The sequence below is a fragment of the Alligator sinensis genome, unplaced genomic scaffold, assembly GCF_000455745.1.
Source record: "Alligator sinensis unplaced genomic scaffold, ASM45574v1 scaffold285_2, whole genome shotgun sequence".
Lineage (NCBI taxonomy): Eukaryota > Metazoa > Chordata > Crocodylia > Alligatoridae > Alligator > Alligator sinensis.
Window position 1 is genome coordinate 895,495 of NW_005842384.1, and position 11,922 is coordinate 907,416.

Sequence of the window (11,922 nt, forward strand, 5' to 3'; positions counted from 1 at the left end):
AGGGAAAGAAAGTGAAAGTAGGGGAAAATTGTATCATGAAATGGTGGGGAATTTAAATTTTATCCATGCTAAGTACTTGCAATTTATGAAAAAAATGTAATTAAATATCACTTTATTATGCATTCAGAAGCCTTATTTTGGGAGCCAGACGAATGACATATAATTGGTAGAGTACTGTTTTACCAAGGAACTGCTAGGTTAACTGGCTGTGCAGATCTTTTATTTAGGCACGTCACTACTTAAATTTATAATATTATTGCCATCCCTTCCCAAAGAACAAAATATCTCATACAGTTGCACACAGAACATGTGGAAAGGCTCCTAATGACTGAGTGATAAGCCTCTTTCTTTTCTTCCAGTTCCGCCTGGTGGTAAAGACCGCTCTGAAGCTACTGCTAGTGTTTGTGGAATACACAGAATCCAACGCAACACTTTTAATCCAGGCAGTGTCCACAGTGGATGACAAGAGAGGTGAGTACCCTGATCATACAGGGTGAAATAATAGGCCACAAAGCCATGGATTTTCATGACAACACAATTTTTCCTGTAGCATGTATCTGTCAGTTTTTGACTCAAAGAAATCAAGATCTGTGATTCAGTCACACACTGATTTTACAAGACTTCTTGCTTTCTTTGTTAAAAGGTAGATTTTTAGATAGTAATGCAGCACAAAGCTACCTTCTTCTGTGAATATAGATTACAGTAGTACTGTTAGTGGAAGATACTGTCTGTGCAAGGCTTCAGTCACTGATTCAATTTGGCGAAGATTTGGCCTGATTCAGCGGCCGAATCTCGGAATCCAAATCGAATCAGGAGACCCTTTAATCTCTCTCAATTGAATTGGAACCCTCTGAATTGATTCGGAGAGATTCGATGATTCGGACATAGATGCAGCTTTAAATATTTTTTCTACATTGCTGGGGCAAATGGAGTGTCCCACGGGAGCCTGGGGAGCAGTCCCCAACACACTTGGCGGTGGACCCAGAAGTGGACCAGAAGCACTTCCAGTCCACTTCTGGGTCCACCACGGAGCGCACGAGGGACCCCCACCCCCTGGCTCAGGGGACTGGTGCCTCCTGGGTCTGGAGGGGACACCCAGGGTTCCCCCACAGCTGATTGCTGAGAGGGGGGGATGCGAGAGGAGGGTCCACCACTGAGCACACAGAGGGCCCCCATTCTTCTGTGGGATGCTCTATCCACCCCACTATCTCAGCATTCACAAGCCACACCTGGTACCTTGAGTTATGTAGAAAAAACATTTAAAGCTGTGTCTATGGCCAAATTGCTGATTCTCTGAGTCAGCATCGAATCTTCAGATTCGGATTTGGCCGAATCGAGACAGTGATCCAAATCAACTAATCTGTCCCCTGATTCGAGCCAAATCTGAAACCGAATAGAATACATACACCCCCCTAGAAGATACTATTCAATATGAATATGCATACCAAAATCTGGCAGGTAGGTGAAATGTACTTGAAACAAACAATCTGACAAAACCTATCTTAAATGTAAGTAATATTCTCAAGACTCTAAAAGACTCTAAGGAAAATAAAATAGTGTCAGTTCAGACTGTAAATTAAAAAAAAACACTTTTACATTGAAATAAATCCTCCAGAAGACCTTATGTGATGAGATCTGTTACTCTTTAGAACTAGGCAAAAATACTTGGACAAAAAATTCCCATAAATAAGAATAGAATAAACGTTTTGGTTTTGTCTTCCTCCCCTCTCCCTTCCCCACACTCCTTTCTTTCCTCTTCCCACAAAAATATTGCTAAACTCCCAAGACATGCTCTTTTGATTTGAAATGTTCCTTTGACTCTGAGTTGGATATTCGGGACTGCAGACCCATTGTTGTGGTCTTGAACACACAGAAGTTTAAGCAAAGGTCTATGGAATGGTCTCCTGGTGGCCAAACTTCTTAAAACAATTTGATATGACTAAAATAAAACAAATCATTGGGGATGTGGACTTTGGGGGCGGAGTGATGCAGACGAGGAGGGGAAAGTTACCCTGTTTTGCATTTTTACTATCAGAAGCGGCATGTTAAAAAGGCTAAAAGATCTATAAATCATCTGTAGGAAGGTGGTAAGGCAAAGGACTTTTTTTTAAAAATGGGCCTGTTCAGATGGATTTTCTGTTTTGAATTAAACCCCATAAACTTGCTGTACAGCAGAAACATAGTTAGCCTGCTCGCATAATTGTGAGTTCTGTGATTTATTTTTATAGCTAATCATAGTATTTCCTCAGCCCTCTGAAGTCACTTATATTCTCAATGTGTTTGAATCACTGCCTGTTCACATGCTAGAAAACCTCATTAAATTAAAAAAAGGGGCAAAACATGCTACCATGTGTTGTACATCCCCTTTTATATCCTGCAGGATGGTCTCAAGCCTGCATTTCATCCCAGAAAAAGTAATAAAAAACTCCAAAATCAACATAAAATGTCTGAGCAAAAGATGCCTTTGGTTAGATGGATCATTGTTAAAAGCAAAGTGCGGGATTATACTAGTAGGTAGGCAGATTTGCCTTCGGGGCTCTTGAATAACTTATCCTTTAACGCTTCAGCATGCTTTTTCAAAATAAGGCCCCCACAATTATTGTAGAAATTCCTCCAGACTTCAGTAAGAAAGAGGAGGAGAGACAGGTATGCTTTATTTTCCTATCTCCTTAGTTCCTTTTTAGATCATCTGTAGAAGAGCATTTCTTTTTTAGTTGGAATGGCTCTGTCTTTTTATTATATTTACTAATGACCAACTTGGGATAGTGGCAACCCGTTTTAAGTGATCCATTTATCAGTTGGAAATAAAAGGGAATGAAATAAGTTTTGTGTCTTTTTGGATATTTAATCATAAATCTTGCAGCTAATTAATTAAGTGCAGTGCTGCTTTGCGAAATGTTCAGTATTTCATGCCACATGTGAGGTGATGAGTTATGACATAATTCCTTAGCGTGTGTACCACACATGATTAACAACTCGACCCCTGCAATAATTCAACCCTGCTTCCAAGTGTTCCCATCTGGTTTCCGTGCTAGAATACATCTATGTGAAAACCAAAACTTCAGAGAAGCTCCTGATTTAATAATGGATACAAGCCAATCAGGCCTTAATATATGTGGAGTAACCTCTTGCTTGAGTTTTTCATTTCAGTTTTTTTCTGCCATCTCTTCTTAGCTGGGATGGAATTCATTGCCCTTTCAATCTAAGACCCTTGGAGTGCTATACTAGGAACTGAAATGTGGTCTCAGAGTTCTGCAGCATCTCCAGGGGCATCTTTATTAGACGGATCTTTTTAAATAATGTATTTAAGTCTTTGCCTGAACCGAGCATCGTTACATCCTGTTTATGTATGTTATTTCTGCTGCATTGGCTGCCATTATGTTATTTGTAAATGGCCTGTATTATCAGCCCAGTGCACTTGTTGAAATATTCAAGTATAGAAGGTGCGGAGGTCTTTCCAAAAATGTGTCAATACTTAGTTCTTTAAGACTGTCAGAGATGTATCCTCTGTATGTGGACAAATCCTCACACAGCTCTACCAGCGGTGCCTCAGCCCTCACCTATGGTATTAGCCTTCTCCTGGGTTTTACATAAGCAAACAATTATTTCCTTGCCCTCATGTTCATTTTTTATTACATTTGGACAATTTCATACACACATCCTTTAACAAGAGTAGGAAAAAGAGTCAGTGACTCAAAATAATGTAATATGATATTATAACGTATGCTATTTTACCATGAGCTCCTCATTTTATCTTGTGATGGATACCATCCATGGCTGCTTTTTTTTTCCTTTTTTTAGAGATAAAGCTCAACTTATTCTACACCGTGGAAAACAAAACAAAACAAAAAACAAAACAAAAATCCCACCAATCAAGGAACCAACCAAACCACAGCATTTCAACTAAAGGGGAATCCATAGCTATTAAGAGAATGCAAAAAGCCACATTCTCAGCTGGTACATCTTATACTAGGTCCATCAAAGTCACCAGCTGTGGATCTTCTACAAAACTTCCATTTTGTATGTTAGGTTCAGACATGGCCTTTTGTAGGCAACAGCTGTCTAATGCCATATGAAAAGAAGATGGATTACTGCTGGACTGGCTTACTGATAACTGTGCCAATTAATAGGTTTTCTAAAAATAATAATATAATCATTATAAAAATGTGTTTCCTGGCAGCAGTAAAGAAACATGGGTGTGGGCTGGATAAGGTTGGACTTTTGTAGGTAATAGTAGGTGTCATGGTTGTATGAAAAGAGAGAAGAGTATGAAAGTCCTCTGCTAGCAGTGAGGAACATAAAGATATCCATGCATAAGAATGTTGTATTTGCATTTAAAAAAACAAACCTTGATTGTTCCAATCACATGAGATCTGTCCGGCTGCAAATAAAAGGCGCTTTGCCCTAGAAGGACTTTCACTGAATCATAAGGCATGGATTAAGTCATTAATATGTCATGTTTTTGGCAATTCACTTCCTTACAAATGGCACTGTTATAGGTCAGGCTCATATAATTGGTCCCATTTTGTTTCTCCTCTACCTCCTTCTCTCTCATTTTCTTCATTTATTATTTGTCTTTAAACACCACAGGAAAACATTTTTGTAGCTAGGGTATCATTCCTACTGATCATGTGTCATCTTTGATCCAAGTGAATTTGTTCCACATGTCTTTTGAACATATGCTTTCTGCATAATGTCTGCTTATAGAAACTAGTGAACAGAGGACCTATGGAGCTGGAAAGGCTCAGTAAAGGGCAGTGTTTTAATTAATATGAAAACATAAGTATACTGGGGGAGAAAAAAGGTGTTGAGCGCACATTGTGCAGTGCTGTGAAAGATGGAAACTTCCTGTTCTGTTTTGCAGCAGTGGGTGTTGGAGAATATTGAGATTGAGAAGCCTAGATGAACCGAAAATGAGAAGAATCTGCTGTCTAGTTGTTTATTTATAAAAAGCTTTGCACTCTATAATTTCCACTGTTTGAGCTTCCATGTTAGTCAGTGGAAGATGTATGGCAAGATACAAATTAGAGATTTCTCAAAACACTGTGATATACGCACATGGTGTATGCGACACTTAGCAAGGGGTTAATTGTTAGGCTACAGCATATTCTCTCAGGATCCTAGGTGAACCAAGAATTAAAGTTTTGGTGAAGAACTGTTTGATTTTCTTTGAGTGTTTTACTACACCATATCCTGCCAAGCATGTTGTGGGGGTGAATTTCTGTTAAGAATAACCTAATTTTTTTTCTAAGCAGTTTAAAAACTCCTCTAACTTTTCTGTTCCAGTTGAATAAATCTTTCTAACCAAGTAGCTGTTAACTTTCTGATTTGCCTCTGTTACCATAATCTAAATGATGGTCTTTTATTATGATTCGGCCTCGTTTCCTTGATAGATCTGTATAAACCATTTTTGGATAAATGCATCTGTCTCAGGCTTATCTGAATAAATGTTATGGTTGTATAAATGATCTTACACAAAAGATGTTAGCTTGAGTTTTCTACCCATTTTCCCAAAGGCCTTCCAAATGTTTTTGTTTGGAACAATAGTCCATTAAGCTCTTTGCACATTTGGTAAGTAGATGATCGAAAATAGATGTGATTTTATAACAGAGAGGTTTTGACCTTGCTGGGCAAAATTGAGAGAAACATCTTTGAAGAGTGGAGGGATTCATGGTAGTGTTATTAAAATATTTGAGTAAGCATCAGGACAAAAAATATAACACTTCTCTATTGACTTGGATTTATGTCTTTTATCCAAGATGCATAAACTTCTATACAGTGCTTTTTATTTTATTAAAAAAGATATTTTTCCTAATACATTAGAGATTTCTAATGTTATTAGAAACATGGATATGGATACTGATGCATTGAAACATTAGTGTACACATTATTTGTTAAGAAATCTGTGTAACCATTTGCTGTTCTAAAGCTGTGGTACATACTGCCTCAACCAGTCATTGTTCTTGAATGTATAATGAATTACCCATTCGCCAATGGTTTCTACTTTCCTCTTAGGTGCCAAGCCATGGTCCAACATCATGGAAATCCTGGAGGAAAAGGATGGAGTTGATACTGAGCTGCTGGTCTATGCAATGACCTTAGTTAACAAGGTTGATTGTTTTAATGAAATAATATCATTATCCATAACAATATAGTTAGTCATGTTACTTTTCCGTAATGTCCAAGGGTGGCATAGCCATTTTGCAGTCATATAACAAGGCAAACCTGTGTCCCATAACACTTGGTGTGCAAACAGTAATAAGTCTACATCAAAGCCAATATGAATTAACCTTAACTAGAGCACACCACTTATAGTCCTAATGCAATGCCACTAGCTGGATTGCTACCCTATTTTTTAAATGTATTTTTTTTACAAAAGCAGATACCATAGCAAGAGCGGCACTTGATATGTCTTTATTATGTGTAAGATAAATACTCAAATATTGCTTGATGTCAACAAACAAGGGCCATTACATTCAGATCTGAGAGTCTTCTCCCTCCACGTTTAGCTCTTAGAAAGTTACTGTATATCCAGGCTAACTGTCACTTTGAAATTGGGAGAGCACGGTAATTGAAGAGGAACATATCTGATAGTAGCTCAGTGGGGGAGTTAAACTGGGGTATTTATTGAGTAGGAGTTGATTATTACTAAGGTTTGGCTGAGGTGAGTAGTTTGGATCAAGTGAGTTATGACTGGGTCAGGAGAGAGCTCAGTCACTGAGAAGAGGGACATTTTTGAAAGCTGAGTTCTGCAGTGATATTAAACTCTGTGAGGCTTTATTTAGGCAGCTTTCAGATAACAAGAGATGAGTATAGAGGTTTGAGGGCATGCAATGGGATGCTCAGTTGAGGGGCCAGGTTGTTAGAGGGCTATGGGAAGGTTTATTTCTTAGACTGGGAGAGGGTGGGCTTAATCACTCGAGGAAGGCAGTTTATGGAGTAGTCCACTCATCTGCAGCCTTCTGAAGGATCACTCAGACTATTATGCCAACCTACAGTGTAAACAAATACAAGATATTCTTGTCCTTTATTATTTATGTCACGGGAGCACCCAAATAACCACATTCAGGATTAGGCTCTCTTTTCTGGGTGTGGTGCAGAGTTCCTGCCTCAAATTCACACCTGACTTTAATACAAGATTCAACAGCTGAAAGTAACAAACCACTTAAGAAAAGAAAGGTGAACAAGTCCTGGTAAAAAGCTTGGTTACAAAGGCTACCTTTGTGAGGAGTATGATATTCCAGAACATTTTTTTTTTCTTATTCACCAAATGTGATGAATTTAACAGGGCTGACTGCTAATTAGACACTTTCTGTTTAAAAAAAAAAGTGGGGGGGAAGGTTTTGTGAGTTTTGCTTCCTCATTTGTAGTTCTCCAGGGCTTTTATTACAGTACTTATTCCACTATAAAATCAAATATTATCTAAAATATGTACATGTGTTTGCAGAAGAATACTTAAAAGCTCATAAAATGAGAAACGAGGTAGGAAAAAATGTCCTTTAAATGCTAAACAAATCAAATGAGTCAGAACTTTAAAACCGACCTTTTTGAAGAACAAAGAAAACCAAGATGTGTTTAGGCACCAAAATAACACTGCTTTACAATTTTACTTAGTAGGTCAAAATGTTAGTCCCAGTCAAACCTGTTAAATTCATTCTATTCATTCAAGGATTCTGAGTTATGGTCATAAATCAGGATCCCAGTTAACTCCTACCATTTACCTTCTTCAAGACTACACTAAATGCTTTTGTGGTGAAACGGCTTCTTTATTAATGTTTAATATTGCTCTGATAGGGGCAGTTAGTGCTAGATTCCCTCTCCCAGCTCCCCAGTCACATTACTGATGTCAAGATGGTTCACTTCAAACTAACCCTGGGTCTCACTGGGTGCATCTGTATGTGCACCCGAATCATTACTGCTCAGTCATTTAGCACTTGCTGTAGCAAGTTTGTTTGTTTTATTACTTCATTATTTACTAACTTTTATGCAATATGTGAAAGAGCCTATCATCCCTTCTAACTTTTATTTTTTAGGAAAAGTTACATCTTTACATTTTTTAAAAAAGAAAAGAGCATTTCATGCTGAAAAGAGCATAGCACATCTGTGCAGAAGAATCAGAGGAGAGGATTCCAAAAATACCTTCCAATAGGAGTAGGGGGAAAAAAGATCCAACTAGTCTGAAGATGTAGCTTTATAAATTTATGAAGACATTATGTGACAGGGGTTTCTACAATATTTAAGTGTTTTGATCAAGGGACAACTCAAGTCTTTATTTCTTATGTAAGAAATTGTTGTAGCTGCCTCAGGTGCTCATGAGCAGGCAGGAAGGTGGTCTGTGTATTTGCCAGTGGGCAAATACATGACATTCATAGTGTTGACCACATCTTAATGAGAAGAGAAGTTGATGGTTTTTTTAAGTCGGATGTTAACCTCCCACTGCTCATGAGTTTGTTGAGAGCACATATAATCCATTTTCAACCTTGACTTTGCCTAGGTAAGACGATCTGTTTGATAGACTTATCTGTTTCATGGGTTCTCCATACCTCATATGGTCAGTCCATTTTCCAAGTAACCCTTCTCTCACCTGTTTGAATTCCTCTTTGTTGAACAGAAGTCACCAGAACCACACTATTTTCTAGATCAGTTTTTGACAGTGTCTCATACTATGGCATTAATGCTTACCTATCTGTATGGGATGTCCTTCTTCTGATATATCCAAGCAATTCCTTCCATTTGCCTTTTTTCACAACTGCATTAAAAGCCCTTGCTGTATGAATATACTGCTTGGGCGCTCCCTGCTGAGAAGATGTAATGTGTTCTAGCAGATCAGCTATAGGAAAGAGGTTAACACAATGTCACCAGCCCACTCTTGTGGACCAGCAGCAAGTGCTCTGTGAATCCAGTTGTCCTCAGAAGAATTGCTGCCTTAGTTCGGAGCTTGATACCACTTCCACCCCGGCACATGATTTTCAGGTGCCTGTGAGGCCACGGCCTTGAATCTGGGGCTTCAGCCTGCCTGGCATGGCCACTCATCCTAGCCTGCCACCTTAGTTGAGCACTGGGGCAGACATAGGTGGTCAGAACCCAATATCTGGGCCTAGCCACCCACCCAGTCTCTGCAACCAGAGGCGAGCCAGGATCAGGTGACTCTTTACCTGTTTCTGTAAAAGCCCCTGACCCAGAAGAGGAAGCATCTGGGCAACAAGACTCAATTTCATATTCAAGGTACCTCACCCTTGGCTTGTGCCTCTACCTTCTCTCTGACGAATTATCTGGCTACCTGCCTTGTCTTGCCCATGGATCTTAAGTTTGGCCTGACTCTGGCTCCCTAACCTGACTTTGATTTGGTCTCCTGGATATGCAGTCTAGCTGGCCTCTGGACCCCTTTCTCTCCCCAACCCTCTAGATCTCCAGTCCCCAGGCAGATCTTCTAGATTCCCTGTACAGAAACTCTGCACACTTGCTTCAGATCCTGGCTGCTTATTCTGACCCTGGGTGACCCCCAGACCTGGCTGCCCATGACCAGGCATGCCTGTGCTATTTTTAGGAACGTAAGAATTACTGTACTGCACCATATTGAACTGTTTAGGCAAACATGCAGTTTCTGACATTGGCCAGCACCAAATGCTTCAGAAATGGCTCACGAGACAAATATATTTCAAGCTGAAAGCAGTTAAAATTAGTTAATTTTCTCAGACATCTTGACCTACCACTATAATAGATTGGGTAGTAGTACCTCTTCATACAGTTTGTGAGCCATCTAGTGGCTCTCACTGTTTAGACACCAATCCAAGCAGTGTTGAGTGTTGTATATGAAACTAGGCTTTGTGTGTATGTGTGTATATATATATGTGCGCATGCGTGTGTGTGTGTGTGTGTGTGTGTGTGTGTGTGTGTGTGTGTATGTGTGTATATATATAAATGGAAGAATGACACAGACTATGAGGTCTCCAGTCCAGTGTTAACATAGATAGATAGATAGATAGATAGATAGATATGCAAAGCCTAGTTTCATATATATAACACTGTATATATGCAGTATATATGTGTGTATATATATATATATATATATATATATATATATATGCAAATATATATTGCATGTATACAATGTTGTGTATATGAAACTACGCTTTGCATATCTATCTATCTATGTTAACACTGGACTGGAGACCTCATAGTCTGTGCAGTTCTTCTATATTATTAATGTCTTGTAAATGGCAAAAGACATGACAACAATAAAAATAAAATGAATACTAATAAAAAAATAAGATGTTTATGGTGGCATCTAGGAGTCTGAATAAGAAATTCCTTATCCTAAAGACAACTACCCTTTCAATAAGTAGCTGGGTTGGAATTAGGTCTAATTTTTTTTTTAAAAGAACAGATAGCTGAATATATATAGTGATGTTAATAGTACTAATTTTATATATTTATGGTTTAACAAGATCTATCATCTAAACAATGTTGTTTAGAGAGGTTTTCTTTCTTGAGCTCCAGTGAAACAAGCACGGTTTTATTTTGTGTTTGCTTTTACCTTCTTTTCCTTTGGGATTGTTACTATCATAGGCAGCTCAAACTCTAGATGGGACTTGGGGTACAACTATAGGGATATGCCAGGGTTTGGATTTGTTCTGAAAGAGTTGTTCTTGATAACAAAACCAGTAATTATGCTAAATCAGCTATTTTTAAAATGTTGCCACCATTTTCAGGTGAAGCTGCATAGCAGTGTCTTGTGAAATGTCAGCTACATCAAATCACAGGCCCTTCTGCAGGTCTAGATTTATTTCAGAACCATCCTAAGTAGAAGCACAGAAAGTGATCTGTGGGTTCACCTCCAAGGTTCCTTTGTATACCTACATTTTGAAGAGATTCACCTCAAATTCCACATTTTGGCCCATATCTAGTGACAAGATAACATAGCATAACAACATAACCACAAACACATACTCCCAATATGTTCTTATGAATTTTTTACAGCCTTATAGACTATAATATAATCTTCCCATGGACCTTTTTTTGTTTTGCGTGGGAACTTGATCTCACTATTATTTTTTTGCTAAATACAGAGCAGATCTTGAAGCTCATGCTCAGTTTTTGCTCAGCTTTAAGTGATGATTGGCAGTTTTTTATGAGCGGATCTAGGATTTACTAAAGGGAGGTGCATTACATTGCACCTCAGACCACAAGGTGGCAATGAAAGCAAGGTATGGCTGGAGCCTCTGGGTCAGCAGGGTACACTGGGAAGCCAGGCAGGGAGAAAATGGATGAAGGAGGAGACCCACCTGCCACTCACCGCTGAGGCTGTCCCCAGCTGACCCAGGAGTTGGGGGAGCCCAAAGCCACTCCAGCAGTGGGCTGTGAGGAGTGCCAGGGCTGTAAGGAGAGCCAGGCACAGCTGGGGGCAGGTTCCTCCTTCTAGCATGTGCTTCCTGCCCAGACACCCTCCACCCAGATATTCTCCGCTGGCTGGGAACAGGTCCTAGAAGAAGGACCCTATATGCTGCTGCCACTGTGTTGTCAAGTCTGTCACCCCATGCCTATGGCTGGACCAGTGCAGGAGCAGCTCTGGGGCTTCCCCCCCATGCCTGCATCAGCCAGGGACAGCAGTTGCAGCATGGGGCAGGTTTCTCCTTCCAGCATCTGTTGCTGGCTAGTGGGGGACATGGGGTAGAGCAGCAGAGCACAGATGCAGGAAGAAGCAACCTTTTTTCTGCTGCCACTGTTCTCTACCAAGCCTGGTATCCCATTGAGCTGCAACCCACAGCTGGAGTGGGATAGGAGCAGCTCTGGAGTTCCCTCTGTACTCAAGCCACTGGACACAGCAGTGATGAAAAGGGGGTGCTAACACACTATCAAACCCCTCTGGATCCTCCCCTTCTTTGTCCTGGCTTTGTCCTCTCAAGGGACAGAGTAGGGAAA

The 11,922-nt window shown here is 39.8% G+C and overlaps 1 protein-coding gene across 15 annotated transcripts in view; it reads left to right on the forward strand.

The window, feature by feature from the left end:
- Positions 1 to 11,922, forward strand: part of FHOD3 (formin homology 2 domain containing 3) — a 681,582-nt gene that overhangs the window by 478,293 nt on the left and 191,367 nt on the right. For all 15 annotated transcript variants that reach the window (XM_025210988.1, XM_025210991.1, XM_025210999.1 and 12 more), the window contains 2 exons: positions 360 to 471; positions 6,016 to 6,110. In XM_025210988.1, coding sequence (XP_025066773.1) covers positions 360 to 471; positions 6,016 to 6,110 — 207 coding nt within the window. The remainder of the gene's footprint in view (positions 1 to 359; positions 472 to 6,015; positions 6,111 to 11,922) is intronic.